The following is a 27,477-nucleotide window of genomic DNA, read 5'->3' on the forward strand; positions in this document are numbered from 1 at the left end:
TTGGGAGAAGATTTGTTTATTTATTTATTTATTTATTTTTTATTTTTATTTATTGTAGTTCGTCGACCAAATTCTGTACTGTATAAATATTTCTATTCCTTAATTAATAGTAGATTATTGTTATTATTATTTATTATTATTATTATTATTATTATTATTATTATTATTATTATTATTATTAGCCTCAGTAAATTATTTTGTTGTACTGCCTAAGTTTTTTATTTATGTTTTCCGGGAACCAATTTTTCTTTTTTGATTTTTTTTTTTTTTTTGCTAAATTAGAAGGAAATTCGATGAGGCTGCATATTTTTTTTTTTCTTCTAGTGTCGTGTTTTCCAGGAACTCTCTCTCTCTCTCTCTCTCTCTCTCTCTCTCCCCTCGCCGATATTTCATCAGCTAACTTCCGCCAGTTCGCTCTCTCGCCAATTCTGCTTCCTCTCTTAAATCGCCATTTCTTCACACTCAATTTTCGCGTTAACTGTTAAATTTGACTCTCGCTTGACAGTCGATTGGCGGTGGGTGTTAAACTCTCTCTCTCTCTCTCTCTCTCTAAGCTTCATGAAATCGTCTGGGGGTAGCAAGAAACGCGTGGCCAGATTTTTAGGGATGAAAAAATGAAATATAATTTTTTTTTCTTCTCATTTTCAGACGATTTTTTCTCAGTTTGCAAGCGATTTCTGTTGCTGGAGAGAGAGAGAGAGAGAGAGAGAGAGAGAATTTTGAGTGTGTGCATTTTTGTGTGACTGTGTGTGTGTTTGGCGAATGAGGAGAGCTGCACACACCATTCATTAACCCCTTTGCATCCAGGACCTAAAGCCTCCCGAACACCTTTTTCTAAGCGATTTATTTTATCATACTTCACTATATCTTGTCTTCCTTTAACCATTACAATATCGCCAAAATCTACATAAAATAAGTACACTATTTTTTTTACCCAGCCATATCCAAAAATAAATCGCTAAGGAAGAGGTGTTGGGGAGCCTCCTTGACCCTCGAGGATACGGGCCTTGAATGGGAAAATTAATATAGAAGTAAGAATATATAAGTAATACTTTCTTCTCTTTTTTTATTTTTTTTTTTTTACTGAGGGGTAAATAATATCCAAAATTGACATTGTATTACCATGACGTTTTTTAAAGTTAGTTAGTTAGTTAGTTAGAGAGAGAGAGAGAGGTCCTAAACACGAGAAAGTTGGGTTTACTTAAAGTCTTTGGTGTCTGTAGGATTTAAAAAATATATATATATATGTATATCATTAAGCAATATTATACATGCTTTTTTGATTAAGAAAAGTTATGAATAGCACGTCCCAAAGTGGTGAGGGTGATGGGGTGGGGGGAGGTGGGGTGGGGGTTGGGTGGGGGTGGGGGTGGTGACGATTTTGTGGTTGGGAGTTAGAATGCGGTGGGGTTAGGTGTGTGTGTGTGTGTGTGTGTGTGTGTGTGTGTGTGTTCAGCTGATGGAACAGGAGAGAAAATTCGAGGAACTTTAGTTCTTAGGCAGTGATGAATTTCCTTGGTTACTAGTCAAATCAACCCTGCAAACTACACTTCTTATTCACCCGAGCTGTTAGGTGGGGATGAGTCTCCTTGGTTACTAGTCAAATTAGCCCACCAGACTCCACAATCACCTGAGTCTCCCTGCTAATTAGTGTGAAGTCAAAATACACACTAATAACCCTCATCATATTTATAAAACTCCTTGGTTGCTAGTATCCCTAATTACTACTCATTCCTTTGTAATTATTTCTTGTATACCTTAATTAAGATGGTATTGAGTGCCATAATTTTTCGTCCTGGTTTCAGATTTTTTCGTTGTTATCTTCGTCTTTGATTCTCTCTCTCTCTCTCTCTCTCTCTCTCTCTCTCTCTCTCTCTCTCTCTCTCTCTCTCTCTCTCTCTCTCTCTCTCACTTTATATATGTTTTGGGCTTGGCATTCGTTAGCAATTTGCATATTCGCTTCGGTTATTATGAATTTTTTGGTGTATTTTTTTCTTTTTTTCATTTTGTGCAGTAATTGTCGAGAGATTTGTGGTCTCTTGTCGCTCTCCAGGATTTTTGCGTGTGTGTGTGTGTGTGTGTGTGTGTGTGTGTGTGTGTGTGTGTGTGTGTGTGTGTGTGTGTGTGTGTGTGTGTGTCCATTACTTTATATTTTTTTTTCAAAGATATTTTATTTTCTCCTGTTTCTTGACTCCAGTATTTTTCTTTATTTCTGATTTCTTCCTTTTTCATTTTTACTTACTGATGTCTTTTTCCTCGATTTTGTGGCTCGAATTTCTCTTTATGTCTTTTCATATTCCTCTTCCCCACTATTTTTCCATTTCTGTCTCCTTCCTCCCTCATTTCATCCAGTCTTCATGGTCTGGTGCTAGAGAGGGGCGCCTTCACGTGTTGGCACTGTTAGGACTGGGCGGTGGGGCTGCCTGGTTATGCAAACGTCCCTCAGCCCCCTCCCCAGACCCGATAGGAGGATGGTGGTAAAGCCTGCACTCCACGGGGTTCACGTCCAGATGAGCTGGGGTTCTAACTACTACTACTACTACTACCACTACTACCACCACCACCTCTCGTCTCCCCGTTTGGTTTTGAACCTAATTTATTGTTATAATCTTGTCATTTCCCATCTTTCACCCTCCTCTCTTCTTCCCTTCCGCCCTTTTTACAGTCTTTATGTTCTCTCCATCCTTCCCTTTCCTCCCCTCTCCTCTCTCTTCTTTCCTACCCTTGCCTCCCTCCCTCCTTCTCTCCCCTTGTTTCTCTTCTTTCTTCTCTCTCTCACTTTACATAATTTTTTCGCTCCTCATTCCCTCCCCATTTCCTCCAGTTTATCCTTTCTCCCTCCCCCTCTTCTTTCCCTCCCTCCTTCCCTCCCTTCTTCACTCCTTCCCTCCATCCCTCCCTCCCTCCTTCCCTCCCTTCTTCACGCCTTCCGTCCTTCCCTCCCACCCTCCCTCCCTTAGCACTCCCCTCGTACCCCTCTTTTCTTTTTATATTCATATCACTTTCCGTCTTTCAATTTTTCGCCTCTCCAAAATCTCCAAGACTTTATATTCTTTCCCTCTCCTTCCCTCTTCCCTCCCTCCCTCCCTCCCTCCCTCCCTCCCTCCCTTCCCTTGCTCTATCCTCCCCCAGTTTGTTCCTCCATTCCCTTCATTTTCTTTCAAGTTTAAATATTCTTCAAGATTTCTTTCCATTCTCCTTGGCTTTATCCGTCGCCAGTTTCACCCAATCTTTATGTTCCTTCCATCTCCTCCCCACTTCCCTCCTCCCTTCCCTGCCTTTCTCCCCTCGTCTCTCCCTCCGCTCCATTTCCCCTCCATTTCCTCCCCCTCTCGCCCTCCTCTCTCTCCAACCAGAAGTGGAAAGTCGATTTTCCTAGCGATTTGTCCCGACTTGGAGCCCTCGTCTTCTCACCCCTGCCCTCTACCCCCCTGTCTCTCTCTCTCTCTCCCTCTCTCTCTCTCTCTCTACATATATAATCTCTTTTTGCATATCTCTCTGACTATTCCTTCCTTTAGGGTCATTTTTTAGTAAAGAAAACGATGCCAATATATATATATATATATATATATATATATATATATATATATATATATATATATATATATATATATATATCGCGTCCACTGAAATCCGGAAAAAAGTAAGCCAGATTTTAAACATAATTACATATTGAGATTCTTGGCCAAATTATGCTCATTTTGTTTAGTGCAAAGGGATGGAAAGCGAGAAACTGACAAGGAGAGTATATGTGAGTGAGGTGGAGGGAAGGAGAAGGAGGGGGAGGCCGAGGATGAGGTGGAGGGATGGAGTGGACAGGTATATGAGAGAGGAGGGTGTGAGCTGGGGAAGGGCAGCGAAATGGCGGGGGACAGGGCGACATGGAGGCGATTTGTTTGTGGCCACCCCGAATGGGATTAAAGGCGTCTGGCAATAGATAGATAGACGAATTTTCACCATTTTTGTCACTATCAACCAATTTTAAACCGTTCAGGAGAGACATTTTCAACTAGAGGGGTTAAATACAGCCTTCATTACCCTTCTCTCTCTCTCCGAATTTCCCCTGAAGCTGAGGCAAATCGTCCGCTGGGAGACAAGAGCAACAAATATAAGATGCTTTTGTGTGGGAGTAAAAATTTAGGTCAGCTGAAAGAAATGGAGGTTGAGGATGAGAGACCCGAAGCTGTGTGTAGTCTGGGTGCAGTCTGGGTGTGGTCTGTGTGTAGTCTGGGTGTAGTCTGGGTGTAGTCTGTGTAGTCTGGGTGTAGTCTGGGTGTAGTCCGGGTGTAGTCTGTGTATAGTCTGGGTGTAGTCTGGGTGTAGTCTGAGTGTAGTCTGTGTAGTCTGGGTGTAGTCTGGATGTGTAGCCAGTGTGTAGCCAGTGTGTAGCCAGTGTGTAGCCAGTGTGTAGCCAGTGTGTAGTCTGTGTGTGTAGTCTGGGTGTAGTCTGTGTAGTCTGGGTGTAGTCTGGGTGTAGTCCGGGTGTAGTCTGTGTATAGTCTGGGTGTAGTCTGTGTATAGTCTGGGTGTAGTCTGGGTGAAGTCTGAGTGTAGTCTGTGTAGTCTGGGTGTAGTCTGGATGTGTAGCCAGTGTGTAGCCAGTGTGTAGTCTGTGTATAGTCTGGGTGTAGTCTGGGTGCAGTCTGGGTGTAGCAATAGCCCTTTGTCATTCTCCCTTTCTTTTCCTCCCTTCCTTACACCCTTAGCCCTTAGCCCTTACCGTCTTGCGCCCTTCTTGCTTAATTGTCTGGTCTGTTTAATTAACTCACTAGAACCAAGTACTTGCAGTGGGAGGGAGGGGGGGAGATGGAGAGAGTGAATGGGAGGGGGAGAGAGGAGGTGAAGGGGGCTCTACACCAAAGAGGAAGGAAGGACTGAGGGTAGTGAAGGAGGAGAGGAGGGTTGGAGAGAGAGAGAGAGAGAGGGATGAAGGATATGAAGAGAAGAGGTAGGGGTTGGAGGACGAGGAGTGGATGGATAAGGGAATTAGGGGAGAGAAAGGGTGAAGGAGGAGGGAGGTAAGAAAATGGTGTAGGGGAGAAAGAGGGGAGAGGGAGAAGGACGGGAAGTATGGGGAGGGAAGTGGGAGAAATGAGATATGGGGAAAGTGGGGGAGGGAATTGGGGGTAGGGGTAAGAAGGGTAGGGGAGGGGAGGGGAGGGGAGAGGAAGGGAGGGAAGGGGAGGGGAGGGGAGGAAACATGGAAACTAACTTAAGAAAGGAAGTTTCCCTTGTGTTACCTCTTTATCCAACAATTACTATTCTTATTTCGCTCATCACACTTAAATTTCGCGTTATATTTCGTTTTAATTTTTCGTACATCGGTGAGAGTACCATGGAAGAGGATATGAAGGCCTAAATAAATCGCCAAGCAAGTGATGTTAGGGGATTTAACCCGGATTTTCGTCCTTTTGCAGCTTGTTTCACGTAGCTCAGTGGCAGAACAAGGCAATACCACGGCTCTACATCCCTCCCATAGCACTTCTTCGTGACTAGCAAAGTACTCCAGTGATATTCAAGATGCAGAGGTGGCGGTTTTTAGGCTAAAGGAGGAGTAAAAGGAGTTTAGTGAACGACGACAATAAAACTAAAATAAATCGCTAAGGAAATGGTGTTAAGGGAGTCTCCAAATGCCAGAAGCAGAAAATGGCCGCCCAATGTTTGCAAAGAGTTGATTACGCGGAACTCGTGTATACAAGAGACAACCAGCTCAAAGGAGGAGGTGGAGAGAAAAAATGGAGGAAACGGAGGGAAAAAATGGAGGAAACGGAGGGGAAAAAAAATGGAGGAAACGGAGGGAAAAAATGGAGGAAAGTAGGAGACGGAGACAGGCCAAATTAACTCAGTAACAGGCATGACCTTCCCCCCCCTTCCCCCCTCCCCCTCTCGAAGAATTAGAATAGCAGTGGAAAAAATCTCTCTCTCTCTCTCTCTCTCTCTCTCTCTCTCTCTCTCTCTCTCTCTCTCTCTCTCTCTCTCAGGCCCACTTTCTTTTTCTTTCTTCATAGCTAACCTCCCCCTCTTTTTTTTTTCTTTAGTGCCTCTCACTGTTAGTTTCTCTCTTTTTCTCTCTTCGTCGCTCTCCATCTCATTTTCTTTTACCGTAGTTAATCTCTCTCTCTCTCTCTCTCTCTCTCTCTCTCTCTGGTAGGAACAAAGAGAGTGGCCTGGAGCGAGTAGAATAACGCCAGAATCTTGTTTTCATTGGAATTCTTGGTGAGGCCAGAGTCAATTACATTTTCCTTTCGAGTGGCTGAACTCTTGGCGGAGGGGGAGAGGGGAGAGGGGAGAGAGGGAGGGAGAGGGGAGAGAGGGAGGGAGAGGGGAGAGAGGGTGGGAGGGGGAGGAGAGAGAGGGAGAGGCAAAGGATAGGGTGAAGGGAGGGGGTGGATGGGAGACAGGGAGAGAGAAGGGATGGTAAAGGGTGGGGGAGGGGAACAGGGGTTTGAGAGGAGAGGGGATGAGGGATGATGGAGGGGAAAAGCTGAAAGGGAGGGATGGAAAGGACAGGGAGAGAGAGAAAGAGATGGAGGGAAGGTAAGGGAGAGGGTAAGAAAGAGGGAAAGGAGGAGAAAAAGAAAAAGACTGGAGGGAGGAAGTGGGGGGAAGGGTGGTTGGAGGGAGAGAAGGAGAAAGGAAGGACTGAAAGATGGGGAAAAGGAAAGGATGGACAGAAGGAAGGGAGAGAGAGAGAGAGAGAGAGAGAGAGAATTACCCCAAGGCAGCTGTGTTGATTGAACTACTTGATTGAAATGCACACGCTTTTGTTATGCAAAGATAAACATTCCATTGCCTCTGACCTCTCTCCCCTTTCCCTCCCTCCCTCCCTCCCTCCCTCCCTCCCTCTCCCCTCACTTTCCCTCTCTCCTTCCCCCTTTTCTTTCTTTCCTTCTTTTCCTCCTCTCTAATTTATTTTTTTCTTCCTTCCCTCCTTCCTCCTTCTTTTCATCCTTCCTTCTTTCCTTCCTTCCTCTCTTCCTTCTTTCCTTCCTCCCTTCCTTCCTTCCTTCCTTTCTTCCTTCCGTCCTCCCTTCCTTCCCTCCTCCCTTCCTTCCTTCCTTCTTCCTCGATTGTTTTACACCGAGTTTCTCCTCTTTCTTCCTACCACCATTCTCTTCTTCATATCCCTCTTTTCTTCCATTTCTCTCTCTCTCTCTCTCTCTCTCTCTCTCTCTCTGGGAGAGAAAGAGAGAGACAATGAAGGAAGTCAAGAGAAAAGTGGAAGAGTAAAGTAGAGGAATTCCAAAGCTTGGGAGGAGGAGAAGGAGGAAGGAAAGGGAGGGAGAAAGGGAGGTAGTGAGTATGAAGGGAGAGAAAGGGGGAGGAGGGGGAGATAAAATGGGGAGGTGGGAGGGAGCATTAAGAGGGGAAAGGAAGAGAAGGGGGAGGGGAAGAAGGTGAGGGGAAAGGGAAGCGAGGGGAAGAAAGGGAGGAAAGTGAGGAGGGAATGAAGGAGATATGACACAAGGAGAGATGGTGGAAGAAGAAAGGAGGAAGTATGAAAGAGGGAGAAGGAGAGAAGAGGAAGGATGGAGACGAAGGGAAGGATATGGGGAAGAAAGGGAGAATAGGGAAAATGAAAAAGGGAGAGATGGAGGAAAAAAGGAAGAGAAAGGAAGAAAATGAGGGAGGAGGGTGTGAAAAGGGGGAGGTGAGAAAGAGGAGGAGGGTGGGGGGGAGGGAGGGGAGAGAGGGGAGTAAAGAAGGAAAAAAACAGTCGGAAGGAGGGAGAAGGGGAGTGAAAGAGGGAGAGATGGAGGAGGAAAGCGAATGGAAATGACGGTGGAGGGGGAGAGGGGAGAGAGGAGGGTGAGGGGAGAGTGGAGAGGGGAGAGAGGGGAATAAAGAGGGGAGAAAAGGGCAATCGGGTTCACAAGTTCCACGACAATGAACCACCGATTGTCACTTGTTTTTCCCCTCACCCTGGTTGTCAGAGGGGCTGGGGTCTCTCTCTCTCTCTCTCTCTCTCTCTCTCTCTCTCTCTCTCTCTCTCTCTCTCTCTCTCCTCTCCTCTCCTTCCTTCTTTCCCTCCTTCCTTCCTTCCTTCACTCCTTCCTTCCTTCCTTCCTTCTTTCCTTCGCCTTCCACCTCACTCATCCATCCTTCCTTTTTTCCTTCATTCTTGCTTTTTTCTTAATGAAGTTTGTGTCCCTCCACTCCTCTGTTCTTCCTTCCTTCCTTCATCCTTCATCCTCCCTCATTTTTTCCTTCATCTTCCTTCCTTCAGAACATCTTCCTTCATCTTCCCTCAATTCTTCCTCCCTTCTTGCATTCATTCTTCCCGTCTTCCCTATCAAAGTTTTCCATCCTCCTTTCTCCCATTCCCTCCCCTTCTCTCCCCTCTCCCCCCTCCCCTTGCCTCTCCTCCCTTTCTCTCCCTTCCCTCCCTCCCCCACTGAAGGCAATAAGGGCGAGGGATATATAGGGGAAGGTAGGGAATTTCGTCTTTAATGAGGGGATGGACTTAGCTCCCTCTTGCCCAGACAATTTCATTTAGTGGCCAAGATGCGTAAAGTGATTGTTTTTAGGGAGAGAGAGAGAGAGAGAGAGAGAGAGAGAGAGAGAGAGAAAGAAAGAGAGAGAGAGAGAGAGAGAGAGAGAGAGAGAGAGAGAAAGAAAGAGAGAGAGAGAGAGAGAGAGGTATTTCTGTTTTTATAGATAGATAGATAGACTGACAGATAGATAGATTGACATACATGGATAAGCAAATGAGAGAGAGAGAGAGAGAGAGAGAGAGAGAGAGAGAGAGAGAGAGAAGGGGGGGATTTTTGTGCTTATAGATAAATAGATAAATTGATAGACAGACAGATAGATATTGTTACTCGTTGTCTGGAATTAAAAAGCATACCGTTTAAAAATCGTCGTAAGGAAAGGGTTAATTTCTCTCTCTCTCTCTCTCTCTCTCTCTCTCTCTCTCTCTCTCTCTCTCTCTCTCTCTCTCTCTCCTAATTACGGGTCACGAACCATATATATCACTAATGGTCCTGTGTCGATAACATAACCCGGATTTACGGCTTTCGTTATTATATTCTCACTCCGTTAATTCCTTCGCTGTGTCAGTTGTACCGTATTCTTGCTGGGATGAATTTTTACAGCAAGGAAAACAAGAAAATAAGGAAAAACAAGGAAAATGAGACAAAACATCAAGAATAAGAAAAACAAGAAAAATAGAAAACAAGGAAACTAAGAAAAAATAAAAAAAGAATACATGAAAAGAAAAAACAATAAGAAAAAAACAAGGAAAATAAAAAAACATGAAAAATAAGAAAAATACAAAACAAGAAAATAAGAAAAAACAAAAAATAAGAATTAACAAGAAAAACAAAAACATCAAAATCCGTAATGAAGGACCTAATTTTAAAGTAAGAAAAAACAAGAAAAAAAAAGACAAATCAGCCTTGTACTAAAGAACTCAATTTTAAAGCAAGGAAAAACACATGAAACTAAAAAACAATCCCTAATAAAGAATGTACTTTTAAAGCGAGGGAAAAAATAAGAAAAATCCCTAATGAAGGACCTAATTTTATAGCAAGAAGAAAACAATGAAAAATAAGAAAAAAATCCGTAGTAAAGGACCTAATTTTAAGGCAAAAAAAAAAAAAATCCAATAAATAAAATAAATCCGTAATAAAGGACCTGATTTTAAAGCGAGAAAAAATCAAGAAAAATAAGAGAAAAATCCGTATTAAAGGACCTAATTTTAAGGCGAGAAAAAACAAGAAAAAATAAGAAAAAATCCATATTAAAGGACCTGATTTTAAGGCGAGAAAAAATCAAAAAAAAAAAAAAAAAAAAGTTGGTCCCGTAATGAAGGACCTGATTTTAAAGAGATTAAAAAAAGAAATATAAAAAATAAATTCTTAATGATGAACCTAATTTTATAGCGAAAAAAACAAAAGAAAAAATCCATAATGAAGGACCTAATTTTAGAGCACGGAAAAAAAATAGAAAAAAAAAATCAGCCCCGTATTTAAGGACCTTATTTCGTCTGGTCGCTAAATACGGGTCGCGAACCGTGGAATATACCCTTAATTATATCCTTCTTCCTCTCGATAACATAACCCTGATTTAAGGCCTTCGTTATATATATCACCCCAGCGTTAACGCGGCCTGACGTGTCTCGCGGCCGTGAGATGGGATTTAGGAGAGAGAGAAATGCCGGATTCGGAATATTAAATCAGGGTTGTGTTTCGGTTAATTCCACACAATCTGGCAAATTTTACAGCAACGTTAAATATGGCGAAAGATTTTGTTCAGGGCAGCTGATTTATGGTTATATATTAATGCCATTGTCCTTTTTTCATATTTTTTCCTATTTTTTTCCTATTTTTTCGTGTCACCCCATTTTTTTGAGTTACAGATTTCCATTTTCACTAACGTCAGGTCATTTTAAGCTGCCTTTAATAATAATTCGTTATCTATTAATGTCATATTCCTATTTTTCCCTATTATTTCGTGTCAACCCATTTTTTCGACTGTTATATTTTGGTTTTTATTTTCATTAACGTCAGCCTTGCTCAACTCGGGTGTCCATCAACTTTTTGTGAATTGCTGGGTAAAATAAGGAGTGAGAGAGAGACAGACAGACAGACAGACAGACAGACAGACAGACAGACAGAGAGTGGGGGGGGAAGGAAAGGGTAAAGGGTAGAATTTTAGAGATGAAGAAAGAGGGAGGGAGTGAGAGGAGAGTGAAAACTAGTGAGAGAGAAAGAGAGAGAGAGAGAGAGAGAGAGCAATCGTAGTTCAGTGCAAGCAAATCCCCCTTTCCCTCTCCCTCTCCTTTCCTCCCTACCCCCTCCCCTCAGGTGAGTTGGGGAAGGGAGAAGTGAATTGTTTACCTGTCCCTAGCTTAATTGGGGAGGGGGAATGAGCGGGAGTGGAGAGGAAGGGAGAGAAATGGGGAGGAGAGAGAAGGGGGAGGGGAGGGGAGGTGTAGCTGAGAAGGAAGATGGGGAGAAAGTTGGGGAGAAGTAGGAGGAAGATAATGATGATGATAATTATAATGATAATGGAGGGAAAGGAAGGACGAAAAGACAGGTAAATATAAAAAGAGGGAGAGATAATTAAGGAAGAGGGGAGAAAAGAGGGTGGGAGAGAGAGAGAGAGAGAGAGAGAGAGAGAGAGAGAGAAGGGGGGAATGAGATTAATGATGATGATGATGATGATGCAGTGAATGAAATGAGGACATGAAAAGGCGGGATAAATGAAATGGAGAGAGAGAGAGAGAGAGAGAGAGAGAGAGAGGGAAGATGATGATGAAAGGGGGGGAAGAAAGAAGAGTATACACAGAGGGGGAGAGTATAATTAAGGTTAAAGAGGCAGGTAAGTAGGAGAGGGAGAGAGAGAGAGAGAGTGGGAAGAAAAAATGATGATGAAACGAGGTAAGGGATGAAAAAATATACAAAAAAGGAGATAATGAAGGAGACGAAGAAGACAGAGAGAGAGAGAGAGAGAGAGAGAGAGAGGGAGGGAGGGAGAGAAAGAACGGTTAGCCAACGACCATGATGACTTAAAAATGGCGACCGCTCCCTGTCCGCAGCGAGTGTCAGTAGCTCGTCTTATTAATAGCCAAGGTGGTTTTCTCCTTTTGTCAAGTAATTAACCTGTGTTTTATGCCAGGTGAGCACGCGGCGCCCCCATTGGTCGATCCCAGGGGCCTCCCGCCGCTGTGATTGGCCGGCGGGGGTGGTGACGGTTGGGGGGTTATGGGTGCTGATTGGCTGGATTTGAATGCTTCTTGTTGCTGATTGGTCCGATTGAATATTCCTTTATTTTATTTATTTATTTGTTGTTCATTAGTCTTGTGGTTCATGGAGTTGATGTTATTGTTGCTGTTGTGGCCCCAGGCTGATCTGGACGTAAACTCGGTGGACTGCAGCTGAGAGAAAGGGGGTTCAGAGACATAAGTTTTTTTCGGTAGCAGAATTAACTGAATATCGGGGCCACCGCTTGAAGAGGTCCCTCCATCAGGCGCGTTCTGGCACCTGATTGGCTGAATGCAAAGGCTTCTAGCACCTCATTGGCCGAATTCAAAGGCTTTTGGCATCTGACTGATCGAATGCAAAGGCACCTGACTGGTTGAATTCAAAGGCTTCTGACACCAGATTTGTCGAATTAAAAGGCTTCTAGCATCTGATTGGCCGAATTCAAAAGCTTCTTTCACCTGACTGGTCGAATTCAAAGGCTTCTAGTACCGGATTGGTTGAATTCAATGGCTTCTAGTACCTGATTGGCCGAATTCAAAGCTTCTGGCACCTGATTGGCCGGATTCAAAGGCTTCTGGCACCTGATTGGCCGGATTCAAAGGCTTCTGGCACCTGATTGGCCGGATTCAAAGGCTTCTGGCACCTGACTGGTTGAATTCAAAGTCTTCTGGCACCTGATTGGTTGAATTCAAAGGCTTCTGGCACCTGATTGGCCGGATTCAAAGGCTTCTGGCACCTGATTGGCCGGATTCAAAGGCTTCTGGCACCTAATTGGCCGGATTCAAACCTCGGTGAAAGGAGTGGTAATTGGTTGTTGTTTGTGTGTGTTTGGGGGGGGAGGAGAGGGGTATTCTAAAAAGGGATTTGCTAATCTTATAATCGCGTGGTAATTTTGTGGCTCTTGACAGTTTAATTCGCGGCTACGACGGGTTAAATAGAAGTAACTGGGCAACGTAGGAAAGTTTAAAAGGGAGAGAGAGAGAGAGAGAGAGAAGGGGGGAGAAAGAAGGGAGCCAAGAAATGTGAAGGAAGACTGCGATTAAGAAGAGAGGGAGGAAGGCAGAAGAAATGCAAATAGTGCATAAAGAGACGAGAGAAAGAGAGAGAGAGAGAAGAAAGAAGGGAGCGAAGAAATGTGAAGGAAGACCGCAATTAGGAAGAGAGGGAAGAAGGCAGAAGAAATGCAAATTGTATATAAAGAGGAGAGAGAGAGAGAGGTGGGAGAAAGAAGGGAGCCAAGAAATGTGAAAGAAGACTGCATTTAGGAAGAGAGGGAGGAAGGCAGAAGAAATGCAAATAGTGTATAAAGAGGAGAGAGAGAAAGAGAGAGAGAGAGAGAGAGAGGAACAAGCAGAATGAAGGAGAGAATGAGGAGGGAAAGAAGGGGAGAGGGGGAAGGAGGGAGAGGAGGGAAAGGAAATTGTGGGTGATACAAGGAAGTAAAATTGACAGACAGAGGGAGTAGGAAGAGAGATGAAAGGAGGATTGAGAGACGGAGAGAGAGAGAGAGAGAGAGAGAGAGAGAGACCCCTGCTGCGCACAATAAGGTTAGGACAATCAACACTAAAGCAGATTTCATGAGGGCCTTACACATTCAACCCTCCCTTTCCCTCCATTATCTCCCTTCTTCCCTCCCTCCCTTCCTCCCTCCAAACTTTTCCCTCCCTTCACTCCCTCCCTTTTTCTCCCTCTTCTCTCCCCCCTTCCATTTGCCTCCCTTTTTTCTTCATCTTCCTCCCCTCTCCTCTTATTTCACTTTTCTCCCCTTCTCTTTTACCTTCCTTCCCTTCCCCCCCCCTCTCTCTCTCTCTCTCTCTCTCTCTCTCTCTCTCTCTCCATGTCCATAGGAAGGGAGAGAGGGAAGTGTTGGAAGATAGAGGTAGGTAGGGAGGGAGGGAGAGAACTGATGGAAGATGGAGAGGGAGGGAGGGAGGGAGAGAAGGATGGATGGATGGAGGGAGGAAGGGAACTGATGGAATATAGAAATGGATGGTGGGAAGGAAGGAAGCAAGGATGAGAGAGGGAGGGAACTGACTGAAGATAGAGAGGGAGGGAGGGAAGGATGGATGGATGAAGGGATAAATGGAGGGAGGGAGGGAATTGATGGAAGATAGAGAGGGAGGGAGGGAAGGGTGGATGGATGGAGGGAGGGAGGGGAGGATGGATGGATGGAGGGAGGGAGGGAGGGGAGAGTGTAGAGTTGTTGATTAAAACCAAGAGTTAAGTAGGAACTCAGGGCGACCCACCGTCTCAATACGCCACAGTAATGAAGGTGGAGGGAGGAGAGAGAGAGAGAGGGGAGGGATGGAGCGAGGGAGGAAGGGAGAGATGGAGAGAAGGAGGGAGGGAGAGATGGAGAGAAGGAGGGAGGGAGAGATGGAGGGAAGGAGGGGAGAGGGAGAGATAAAGAAATATATTGAGGGAGGGAGGTAGGTATAATGGATGAGAGATGGAAGGAAGAATATTAAGTGAGGGGAAGAGATAGAGGGGTGAATTGAGAGATGGAGGGAAGGAGAGAGATTGTAGGATGAACTAAGAGAAAGAGAGACACTGGGGAGACAGAGGGAAGGAAAAGCAGAGAGAGAGAGACAGCCAGACAGACATATATAGCCTACCTAAAAAGAGAATAGCAAATTATGTGTGTGTGTGTGTGTGTGTGGCGGTGACGTAGGGATCAGTACTTCGGCGAAAAACAGACCAAACTGGGTGGAAATCTGAAGGGCAGGAGTGTGTGTTGGCAGGATATGGTGGTGTGTGTTGGCAGGATTTAGTGTGGTTGTTGGAAAAGGTCTGTTTGGGCTGAAAATATCTCAGTGTTGGAAGGATATAAGAGTGTTGGAAATAACTGAGAGTGTTTGCTGCCAAGATCCTTTTTATGTTGGAAGATATGGCAGTGGTGGAAAGCGAAAATGGTGTTGGAAATATAGTGTTGGAAAGATGCAATAATGTTGGAAAGATATCAGAGTGTTGGATAATATAGGATAGTGGTTGGTGGTAAGATCTTGTAGTTATTTATATGTGTTAAAGGCTGATTGTGAGGTGAAGTTAGGATTAGTTGGGAATGTGTGAGGTTAAGGTAGATTAAATTAGGTGACTTTCACGATCTACCTGTAATTAGCGGGTGTGATTAATTTGATTGTTACCTGCAAAGATGTGATTCTTGGGCGATAATTCCTGCTCTCTCTCTCTCTCTCTCTCTCTCTCTCTCTCTCTCTCTCTCTCTCTCTCTCTCTCTCTCTCTCTCTCTCTCTCTGATTTGTGCTAATTTTGATTTTTTTTTTCTGTTTTTGTACCAATTTGTGTTTTTGCCTGTGAAGTGTGTGTGCGTGTGTGTGTGTGTGTGTGTGTGTGTGTGTGTGTGTGTGTGTGTGTGTGTGTGTGTGTGTGTGTGTGTGTGTGTGTGTGCGTGTGTGTGTGTGTGTGTGTGTGTGTGTGTGTGTGTGTGTGTGTGTGTGTGTGCGTGTGTGTGTGTGTGTGTGTGTGTGTGTGTGTGTGTGTGTGTGTGTGTGTGTGTGTGTGTGTGTGTGTGTGGGGTTGACATGATGTGTGTAGGTTTGTATGTGTTTACTTTATATATTTGTATGTACGTACTAGTATATATGTACGTGTGTATGTATGCGTATGTGTGTGCATGTGTATGTGCGTGTGTAAGTGTGTGCGTTTTATCCTAACAATAAAGACGACAGATATAATTTTCGTCATCATTTTATCCGTGATATTTGTGATTTCGTGTTTGTCTTTCGAAATCACAGGTGTTTGTGGAAGGGAAAATTATATTAGGCTTGATAATCCCAGGTAAATTATACAGCCTGATTATATTCATATTATTAGGCTGGTGTATCATGAGTGTATTGTATATACTGTATTTTGATGTCATACGAGTATACAGTATACTCAAGGATATGTTATACGCACACGCATGTATGATCTCTGCATATTCACGCGTTTATACTTACACGTGTGTACTTAACACACACACACACACACACACACACACACACACACACACACGACATATTCATCATGTATATATTCCTTTATAATACTGTATATATGGCTTTATATTTTACAGATGTAACTCAGAACTCGCCCGATTTTACTTTGAACTCGCCCGATTTTACTTTGAACTCGCCCGATTTTACTCTGAACTCGCCCGATTTTACTTTGAACTCGCCCGATTTTACTTTGAACTCGCCCGATTTTACTTTGAACTCGCCCGATTTTACTCTCAGCTCACCCGATATTACTCTGAACTAGCCCGATTTTACTCTGAACTCGCCCGATTTTACTTCTAACTCCTTCGATATGGCTCTCACCCCCGATAGAGCTCAGCGGCAATAGCACCAAACTCAGATGATAGACCTATAACAAGGATTCAGCCGATATAACGTTAAATTCAGCCGATGGAACACGGAACTCACCTGATATAATGCTGAATTAAATTTGTGTTTCATTCAGCACAGTCGATATGGCAGTGAACTCAAACAGCACAATCTCCAACCGATATAGCACGTATTTGAACCGATGTAACGTTGAATTCAGCCGATATAGCACTAAATCCAGCCGATATGACGTAGATTCAACCGATATGACACTAAATTCAGCCGATATAGCACTAAATCCAACCGATATGACAGTAGATTCAACCGATATGACACTAAATTCAGCCGATATAGCACTAAATCCAACCGACATGACGTAGATTCAACCGATATGACACTAAATTCAGCCGATATATCACGAAATCCAACCGACTTGACGTAAATTCAACCGATATGACACTAAATTCAGCCGATATAGCGCTCAGTTCACCCGATAAAGCATTAGATTCAACCGATAAAGTGCCAGATTCACCCTATATAACCCTAAATTCAACCGATAGATTAGTAACCCCCCGATATAATTCCATCCCCCGCAATAAAACGAGTGGGGGGGTGCAATTATCATAATGAGGGCGGGGCGGATTGCAATAAGCGGCACGCAGGAGTAATTAGCGATATCAGAAATAATCTTCCTTGACAGCACCCACCCATTTTGCGAGGGGGGCAGGAGCATGAGAGAGAGAGAGAGAGAGAGGGAGGGAGGGAGAGTCGCCAGATACTCTCAAGATGAATTACAAGACAGTTTTGGATAATTTGCAAACAAAGATGCATTTTTTGGAAAGTACAGGAACTTCTTTTGTCAGTGGTTACTTTCTCTTGTAATATTAACTGTAGTTTACGGGAAAATCTGTCGTCATCATCATCATCATCATCATCGTCATCACCACAACTATCATCATCATCATTATCATCGAAACAAAGTGGATTTACTGTTTCATCATCATCATCATCATCATCATCACCATCATCAACACCATCGAAACGAATTTACTTTCTTTGTTTTATTTTTGTAATGTCGCGACAAGATTTATTTTTTATTTAATTTTATCCTAAAGCTGCTTCTCCACTTCTTACACTTTCCTTCCCCTCTTCCTCCTGTCTCCTTCAGCCTCATCCATCTTTCCCCTCACTCTGCTCGTCTCTTCCCTTCACCCTTCCTCCCCTCTCTCTCCCTCCTCTCATCCCTCCTCTCCCTTCTCCCCCTTCTTTCCTCCCCCTCTCCCCCCACCTCTTCCTCTGGTCCAGTTTAGGGGATCCATTCCATTAGGACTCTTTGTAATTACTTAACAGAGTGACCTGACCCCGTATTAGGTCGACAGGGGTCAGGTAGGGGAGAGGGAGGCAGAGGGTGAGGGGAGAAAAACGAAGGGTAGGAGGGAGGGGTGAGGGGAGAAAAGAGAAGGGAAGGAGGGAGGGAAGAGAAGGACACAGGGGAGAGGAAAAGGCAGATAAAACATGGAGGAACAGAGAAGGTTGAGTGTGGAAGGACAGGGGAATGGGAAGGAGAGAGGGAGGTAAGAGAATGGGGAGAAAGAAAGAGGGGGAGGGGAAAAGAGAGAGAGTGGAAATGAAGGGAGAATGGGGAGAGAGAGAGAAAGAGAGAGAGATGGGAAGGAAGGGGAGAAGGAGGATAGCTAGGACACAGAGAAGGAATGGAAAGAAGGGAAAGAACATGGGAGAGGATGATGAAGAAAGGAATAGATAGGGAAGGATAGGGATGGGAGGAAGAGGGAGGGAGGGAGAGACGTTCCAACCATCCATTCATTTATCTATCCACCTCAGCCTCTATCCCTCCAACTTTTCCTGTCACTTCCTCACCCTTTTAATCCATTTATCCATCCACCCACATTTCTTCCTTTCTTCCTCTCCTCCCTTTCTCCCTCCCTCCCTTCGTGTCTCCCTCTCTTCCTGTCCTCTCTCTCTCTCACACACTCCCACGCTTCTTCCTTCCTCCCTTCCTTCCTTCCTTCCTTCCTTCCTCCCTCCCTCCCTCCCTTCCTTCCCTCCTTCCTTCCTTCCTTCCTTCCTTCCTTCCCTGGTCACGTCGCCTTGGGATTATTGTGAAGGATGAACTGTCGAGCCTCGCTTAATCTGTCTGTCTGTCTGTCCGCCTGTCCTTTCCTCTCCTCCTCCTTTCTTTTCCTGTCTCTCTTTTTCGTACTCTCTCAGTCCTTCTCTTTTCTTTACTCTCTCTCTTTAATCTTCCTTCTAGATCTGTTTTTTTCTTTCCTCCTTTTGTTTTATCTTATTATGTGGCCATCTCTCTCTCTCTCTCTCTCTCTCTCTCTCTCTCTCTCTCTCTCTCTGCTTTCTTCAACCCCTCTCCCCTCATTCTCCTCCCCTCCCCTCCCCTCCCTTTCCTTTCCCCTTCTCTTCCCCTCGCTTTCTTCCACCCTCTCCCCTCTTCTCCTATACAATCTCCCCTCTCCCTTTTTTACCCCGTATCACCTTCACCCACCCTCAACCTCTCCTCCCATCCACATCCCCCTCCTTCCCCTACCCTCCTCATCCCCAAACCCCTACTCTTCCTCATCCCTCCTTTTCCTTCCTCTTCTTTCTCCACACCTCCCTCCCCTCCCCCTTCTCCCCCCTCACACCCTTCATCACATCTTTTCACCCTGCTTCTCCCCGCCTCCCCCTCCCCCCCACCACAGTACAGTACAGCGGGTGAAGCAGTAATGAAATTCTTGCCCAGTGTTTAGCATTTCACGCACTTCAACACGGCGCGTCACACACACACACACACACACACACACACACACACACACACACACACACACACACACACACACACACTCTCTCTCTCTCTCTCTCTCTCTCTCTCTCTCTCTCTCTCTCTCTCTCTCTCTCTCTCCCTCCCTCTCTCTCTCTTTCTATCTCTCTCTCTCAGTGCAGTTATGTCCAAAAATAATATGCTATTCCTGAAAATATATATAGATAGAAAATGAAGGTTTATATGTTGAAAGTCTAAACAGAAAAACTGAGAGAGAGAGAGAGAGAGAGAAGCAAGACTACCTTTCACATTTCCTTCTCTTCTTTCCCTTCCCCATCCCTCACCCCACCATCCTCCCCTCCTCTCATCTCCATCGCCCCGCTCCCCTCTTTTCTACCTCTCATCCACCCTGCTCCCCATCTTCCCCTCCTTCCCATCCCTCTCCTTTTCCCCTCACCCCTCTGTTTCCCCTCTTTTGTTATTCCTACCCTACCCCTCCCCTCTCCCTCCCTCTCTACCTCTTCCCCCTGCCTCCCCCTTCTCTTTCTCATCCCCCTTTCTCCCTCCTCTCCCCTCACTCTTCTTTCCTTCACCCCCTCCCTCCCTCCTCCCTCACCCCCTATCATCCTTCCTTCTCCTCTCCCCTCACTCTTTCTCCCCCACCTTCCCTCTCCCCATAACCTCCCTCCTCCCCTTTCCTCCCCCTCATCTTCCTTGTTCCTCTTTCGCTTTTCTCTCTTTTTCCTTCCCTCCTTCCCCTCACATTCCCCTCTCCCCCCTGACTCCCCTCTTCCAGCCCCTCTACCTCCTTCCCCCTCTCCATCCCTCACCGCTTATTTCCTCTTCCTCTCTCTCTCTCTCTCTCTCTCTCTCTCTCTCTCTCTCTCTCTTTCCCCTCCTTTCCTCCACACACCTTTCTCTAACCCCTCACTCTCCCCTCTTTTACCCGTCCATCACTCCCTCTTCAAGCCTTCCCCTCTCCCCAGCTCCCGTCTCCCCTCACCCCATCATTCCTTGTCTCTCCCTTCCTCTTCCTTTCCCCTTAACCTTTCTTTTCCCTTACCCTCCCTCCCTCTCCCCTCCCTTGTTCCTTCTAACCCTCTCTCTCCTCCCTCTTTCCCTCTCACCCTTTCTCTCTCCCCTCCTTCCTCTCCCCTCAGCTCCCCATCTCCCATCACACCCTCTCTCTCCCCTCTCCCTCCTTCCCCTCACCTTCTCTCTCCCCTCTCCATCCTTCTCTTCACCCCCTCCCTCTCCCCTCAGCTCCCCGTCTCCCCTCACCTCCTCCCTCTCCCCTCAGCTCCCCATCTCCCCTCACCCCCTCCCTCTCCCCTCAGCTCCCCGTCTCCCCTCACCCCCTCCCTCTCCCCTCAGCTCCCCATCTCCCCTCACCCCCTCCCTCTCCCCTCAGCTCCCCATCTCCCCTCACCCCCTCCCTCTCCCCTCAGCTCCCCGTCTCCCCTCACCCCCTCCCTCTCCCCTCAGCTCCCCGTCTCCCCTCACCCCCATCTTTTCTTATCAGACCACACCTCATTTTTCCCCTCAGCTGCTGGGGGTGATAAGCCGGGTAATGGTCCTCACTCTACCGCTATAATTTGCCTATCCCATCTCGCAGGGAAGAAAGAGGGGAGGGGAGGGAGGGGAGATACGGGGAGGGAGGGGAGGAGGGGACATAGGGAAGGAGGGGAGATAGGGTGAGGGAGGGAAGGAGGGGAGATAGGGGGAAAGAGGGGAGGCGGGGAGGTTTAGGGAGGGAGAGGAGGCGGGGAAATAGGGGGAGTGAGGGGAGGAGGGGAGATAGGGGGAGGGAGGAAGGGGAGATAGGGGGAGGGAGATAGGGGAGGAGAGATAGGGGGAGTGAGGGGACGCGGGGAGATAGAGAGAGGGAGGAGGGGAGATTGGGAGAGAGAGAGGAGGAGCGAAGATAGGGGGAGGGAAGAGGGAAGAAGAAGAGATAGAACGATGAGAAGGGGGAGACAAGGGGAGGAAAAGGGGATGGGGAAAAGGGAGAGGGGAGTGAGGGGAGAAAGGGGGGAGGGAAGAGGGAAAGAGGAGGCAGGTGAGGGGAGGAAAGAGTGATGAAAAAGGGGAACTGGAGGGAGGAGGGAGGGGAAAAGGAGGGAGGTGAGGGAAGAGGGGAGAGAATGATGAGAAAGTGATGGAGAAGGTGGAAGGAAAAAATACAAAAAAAAATAGACTATCAATAAGACAAGGATAGTAAATGTTGAGAGAGAGAGAGAGAGAGAGAGAGAGGGGGAGGGGGGGGTTATACTCTTGCGTGAGACGGAATAAATTGCAAGAGATGATCCTCCTCTTGCCTCGTACAGTCCAGATGAGAGAGGGAGGGAGGGAGAGAGGGAGGAAAGGGGGAGGAGAAATGAAGGGGAGGACGAAAGGGGAGGATAGATGGAGGGGGAGAAGAGAGGGGACCAGGAGGAAAAGGGGAGAGGAAAGGATGACGTTAGCGAGGGGAGTGATGGAGAGAAGAGAAAGAGAGGAGAGGGAAGAAAGGGAAGAGGAGGAAGAGGGAAGAAGGAGGGGAGGAGGAAGAAGGAAAAGAGTGGAGGAAAGATAGGAAGGGGAGAGAAAGAGGTAGAGGTTGTTGAGGGGAGATGAGAGGAAGAGAGGGAAGGAGAAATGAGTGTGGAGAAGAGATTAGTGGAGAAGGAAGGAAGAGAGGAGGGAGAGGGAGGGTGTGAGGGGAAATAAGGGAGGAAAAGGGGAGATGGAGGGAGGAAACTAACTGAGAGGAGGAAAGATTGATGGGGAGAGGAAGAAACTTGTCACCAAAATACCATGATCACCACCACTACCACAATCACCACCACCAGCACAATTACAACCACTACCACAGTCATCACCACTACCACAGTCATCACCACTACCACAATCACCACTACCAGCACAATTACAACCACTACCACAGTCATCACCACTACCACAATCCTACCGTAACCCTGCCACAGTCACCATCACTACCACAATCACCACCACTACCAACCATCATTACCACAATCACCACCACTACTACAGTCATTACCACTACCACAGTCATCACCACTACCACAATCCTACCGTAACCCTACCACAATCACCATCATTACCACAGTCACCACCACTACCATAATCATCACCACTACCACAATCGCCATCACTTCCACAATCACCACCACTACCACAATCGCCACCACTACCACAGTCACCATCACTACCACAATCGCCACCACTACCACAATCACCACCACTGCCACAGTCCTACCGTAACCCTACCACAATCCCCACCACCAGCATCAGCACAGCCACCAGCAGTACCACAGTCTCCACCACAGTCCCTACCACAACCACCACCATCACTACCACAATCATACTGTAATCCTACCGCAATCCCCACCACCAACATCAGTCACCACAACCACCAGCAGTGCTACCATCCTCACCACATTCACCACAATCCCTACCACAGCTACCGCCATCCGTAGCCACACGTGACGTCCTCTTCACAGTGCAAATAAAAGACAAATCCCATACGCTATGACAGTAATCTCCCCTCCTCGCCCTTTTACCCTATTCTCCCCCTTCTCCCCTCTTCCCTCCCTTCTCCCCTCTTCTCTCACCTCTTCCCTTCCTTCTTCCCTCTTCTCTCCCATCTTCCCTCCTTTCTCCCCTTCACTTCCTTTTTTCCTCCCCCTCTTCCCTCCCTTCTTCTTCCCCCTCTTCTCCCCTTCCCTGTTCCTCTCGTCCCTCCCTTCACCCCTTTCCTCCTGTGCCTTCCTCTCTTTCCCTCAGTCCAATCCTTTCACTGGCCTGTTGCTTCATCTCTTATCATCTTTCCATTTCCTCCTTCCTTCCTCCAGTTCTCTCCCTCTCCTCTTCTCCTCACTTCTCTCCTCCATTTTCCTCCCTTCTCCCTTCCCCTCACCCATTTCTTCCTATCCACTCCCCTCCCTTCCTTGCTTTTCCTCTCCCTTCGCCTCTCCCAGCTGATATTTCACGTGCTTATTTCTTCTCTTCCTTCTTCAAAATCTATCGCTTCACTTTCTTCTTCTTCCTCTCGCCCCTTTTCTAACTCCCTTTTCCTTTCCCTCCCTACGCCTTTCTTTTCTTTTCCTCTCGCATCTTTTCTCTCCCCTCTCTTCTCCCCTGGCCTCTCTCTGCTCCTCACCCCTCTGCTTCCCTTCACCCTCCACCTCTTCCCAGCTTTCTACATTGCTCCCCTCATCCCTTTACTACACTCCCCTCGTACCTCTATTCCTCGCCCTTCATCTCTACTCCTCTCCCCTCATAGCTCTGTTTCTCTCCCCTCACCCCTCTGTTTCTTTCCCCTCACCCCTCCGTATACATTCCCCTCCCCTCTTTCCTTTCATCCTTATACTTCCCTCCCCTTATCCTTCATCTTCTCTCCCCTCATCCCTCATCCCATCTCCCCTCATCCCTACTGTAACCAACAATTCCTCAATCCCCTTTCCCCTCCCTCAATCCCTCTCACTTTGCAATAATCCTTCTCTTCTCCCTACTACCACATCCCTCCATTCCTCCAGCCTCCTCCCAGCTCAGTCCTCCCCTCCCACAATCCCCCCCACCCCCACAACCGCAGCTGTGTCATTCCCCTCCCCCCCACCCATTGAAATGCGAAGCTCATAAGGTATTGGTGTGGTGATCGTATAGTCGCCTATTAACTCCGGCTTGCGTAAATGACGGGATGACGGGTCCCTGTGTCGAGTTGGGGGTTATGTTGACGTGGGGGGAGGGAGGGAGGGAGGGGGTTGGAGAGGGGGAGGGAGACAGTGAGGGAGGGGGAAGTATTGAGGCGAGGGGAGGGAGGGAGAGTAGTGTGTAAGAGATGAAATGTCGAAAGGGTGGTAGGAATGACAGCGTGTGTGTGTGTGTGTGTGTGTGTGTGTGTGTGTGTCTGTGTAAGGGTGGGGGTGAGGGGTAAGGGGTGCATGTAAGAAGGAGGCGTGTATGGCAGGAAGCATTGTTTGAGGGGTATGTAGAGGAAGACTGCAGTGTGAGAAAAAAAACATAGGGTAGGGGAAAGGTCTGGGGTGGGGTGGGGGGCTGTTGTGCTTGTGAGAGAGGGCTGAGTGGGGGGTAAGAGAGGGGTAGGTATATGTAAGAGGGGGGTGTGGATGGGAGAAAGGATTGGTAGGAAAGGTGGGGAGAGAAATAGTGAGTTATACGTAAGAGAGGAGTGTATGTAGAGAGGTTTGAGGGCTAGGGTGAAGGTTGAGGTGTGCAGGGTGTAGGGGTGTATGTAAAGGCTGTGTCACACGATCTTATTTTGCTGGCGACATCTCCCTGGCAATTTTGTGCTGATAACATTCTCTTGGCAACTTTTTCTTGGTGACAGTCTCCAGGCAACTTACAAAAAAATCATACAAGGCCTCCTAGTCGCCAGGAAAAGTCGCCAGCAACCGCAGAAAAGTCGCCACCAATATCGAGTCGCCTGGGAATAGTTGCCAGAAAAAGTGCTCGCATGACACAGCATCAACCACTTCACTCCGAGGACGATTTTTTCTTTATTTGCTTGTCTTTTTCAGACGATTTTATTCAGCTTAAGAAAGGTATTTTGAATTGGAGGGACGAGTTGGATTTATTTACCTAACCTCTTCAGTACGAGTGGGGTTTAATCTAATCATCAGTTACTAGGATTAAGGGAAATTTACAACATTGAACTGAAGTGGTTAAGGGAGGGTTGTGGGTGGTGGGTGAGCCTGTGGAGTAATTATAGTAGTGGATTATTAGGCGTGGAATTTGACGGGGAAGGGGGATCATTTTTGGACGTGTGGACAGGAAGGGGACGTGTGTGGATGCGGATCGAAGTGGGGAGAGTACAACTATAGAAGGGAAAAGAGGGGAATGTGGAAATGGTTATGGAAGGAGGGAAAGGTGAGGGGAATGCATGGGGAGGAGACATTTAGAGGGAGATAGGGATGGAGAGTTGATCTGGGGGGTTGGTGAGGGAAGAGGAATGATAAAAGGGTGAGAGGACTGGGAGGAGGAAGAATGTGGAGAAGAATTGGAAGATGACTATAGAAAACTGGAAATGTGAAGTTATGAAATATGGGTAGGGGAGTATGAGGAGTGAGGATGGGTGGGGAGGGGTGACTAGATAGAGGGGGGGGAAGGGAGGGGACATAAAAGGGGAAGGGGGGGTGGTTGTAGGACGCCTGGCGCCTGCTGTCAATAGCTGTCAGGTGGTGGCCAGATTAGAATCATGGTTGTGGGTGTGAAGACTTCCATTGGCCGCCCTCCTGTCTCTCTCTCTCTCTCTCTGGCTGTCTTTGTCGCTGTGTCCTTTCGTGTCTCCTGTCATTCTGTATCGCCCTCTGTCTGTCTCTGTCCCTGTCTCTCACTGCCTTTCGTGTCTGTCGCTGTGGAGAATGTGTATGCAATATATCTGTGAGTATATATGTAATAATTTTATCTCGTTAATAGTAATAAGTACTGAAGCATGCGACAAGTGTGTAGTGTGAGTAGTAGTAGTAGAGGTATCAGTAGGTATGTAGCTACTTAAGTAGAGGTATCAGTAGGTATATAGCTACTTAAGTATCAGTAGGTATATAGCTACTTAAGTAGTGGCATCAGTAGGTATGTAGCTACTTAAGTAGAGGTATCAGTAGGTATATAGCTACTTAAGTAGAGGTATCAGTAGGTATATAGCTACTTAAGTAGAGGTATCAGTAGGTATATTGCTACTTACAAGAATCTTTCCGTATTCATGACAGTTCAGTGAAATATAAAGTTCGCATAATTTTTCTGATATTCCTTTGTCTCATTATCATTCTTCCTCTCACCTTATCTCTCTCCCGCCCCCTCAGGTCCTCGTTCTCGTCGCATCAAACGGCGAGACCGCAACCCCGAAGAGAAGAGACCTCGCACCGCCTTCACCTCGGAGCAGCTGGCCAGACTCAAGAAGGAGTTTGAGGAGAACAAATACCTCACTGAGAAGCGGCGACAGGACCTGGCGAGGGACCTGGGCCTGAACGAGTCCCAGATCAAAATTTGGTTCCAGAATAAAAGGGCCAAGATAAAGAAGGCGTCTGGCCAGAAGAGTGGTTTGGCCGCACATCTCATGGCACAGGGACTCTATAACCACTCCACCATCCCTGTTGACGAGGATGACCCCTACCTGTGCTAATTAAGGGTCAAAGAGTGATTACGGGGGTGATTAGCAAGTACTCCACCATCCTTGTTGAAGAGGATGACCCTTACCTGTGCTAATTAAGGGTCAAAGGGTGATTACGGGGGTGATTAGCAAGTACTCCATCATCCTTGTTGAAGAGGATGACCCCTACTTGTGCTAATTAAGGGTCAAAGGGTGATTACAGGAGTGATTAGCAAGTTAATTGGTAAAGCATAATAATTCAAGGCGTGTACTGCATAATCACACCACAATACCTCTTAAAGTGGGTGACCCTTACGTGTGTTAATTGGGGTCAGGGGTGATTAGGAACTTATTGAGGTCACCTGATTAGGAGGCTGATTATAGGCAACTAATTCTGACCCAAGGACTGTGTAATATTTCTGGAATAATTAAGAACAGGATGGATGATAATTGGGGATATAAAGTGATAATTAGGGTCATAAGTGATGATAATTGAGTATCAGAGTAATGAAGCTCTGTTACAAACCTTTCAGTGTGATTCTGGCGTGAACCAAAAGGCAGGGGAGTCCAGATATAGCCCTCTCCTGTCTCGTGTACTCTTGGGACGGCTCAGTTAGCTTTTGCGAGGAGTGGAGGTGACATTAGAGCCTCATGATAGTACTAAACAGCCATGCAATCAGTGGACGTAAAAGAGCAAATTGTAAAGAGGAGGCAGAGAGCTGTAGAGAGTACATCATACAGCCGTACACAGAGCACACGAAATACTGTATTGCGTTATTCTTGCACCACCCTGTATAAGTCCTCGAACTGAAAGGGTTAATTATGAACATGAAAATTATTTATGATCCTAATTAAGAGGATAATGTGGCTCCCATTCCCTTCACTATGGTGATGATGATGATGATGATGATGATAGTGTTGATGATGATGGTGATGATGATGATGATGGTGTTGATGATGGTGATGATAATGATGATGATGGTGGTGATGATGATGATGATGGTGATGATGATGATGATGATGTTAATTAGGGATGTGAAGTGATGAGAGACTAATTAAGGCCCTGAAGTGATTAGGCTGTTAATTAGGGACATGCCTGTTTTGCTCGAGTACCTCTTCATTACGAGTACCCAGACTCCTAATTAGTCATTAAGCCTGTACCTGCCAGTTAATGACCCACAACCAACATCCATTAACCCCTTCACCGCCAGGACCTCTTTCGATTTTTATTTATGATGGATATTACTAATTTGTACATTAATTTTTGAGTATTTTTTGGATTGGTTGAGGTTGGATTTCTCTCTCTCTCTCTCTCTCTCTCTCTCTCTCTCTCTCTCTCTCTCTCTCTCTCTCTCTGCCTTAAACTGCCACCTCTCCATCTTGACTTCTCAGGTGTGGCTATGGACTGGCACTTGAGTAAGGTGCTAGTCACGAAGAAGTGCTATGGCAATGATATAGACCAGTAGTTTTGTCTTATTTTTCAGCCACTGAGATACGTGAAATAAGCCGCAAAAGGACAAAAACCTGAGCCAAGTTAAAATGAAAGGAGTATAGCGAAGGGGTCAA

At 46.3% G+C, this 27,477-nt stretch overlaps 1 protein-coding gene across 1 annotated transcript in view; it reads left to right on the plus strand.

The window, feature by feature from the left end:
* The window catches only part of LOC145418153 (homeobox protein engrailed-1a-like), a 37,961-nt gene extending 12,017 nt beyond the window's left edge, over positions 1 to 25,944 (plus strand). Inside the window, exon 2 of the mRNA XM_080286675.1 lies at positions 25,625 to 25,944. Coding sequence (XP_080142801.1) covers positions 25,625 to 25,944 — 320 coding nt within the window. The remainder of the gene's footprint in view (positions 1 to 25,624) is intronic.
* The last annotated feature ends 1,533 nt before the right edge of the window (positions 25,945 to 27,477 follow it).

The sequence above is a fragment of the Coenobita brevimanus genome, chromosome 112, assembly GCF_032717465.1.
Source record: "Coenobita brevimanus isolate Jiangsu-jjx chromosome 112, ASM3271746v2, whole genome shotgun sequence".
Taxonomy (NCBI): domain Eukaryota; kingdom Metazoa; phylum Arthropoda; class Malacostraca; order Decapoda; family Coenobitidae; genus Coenobita; species Coenobita brevimanus.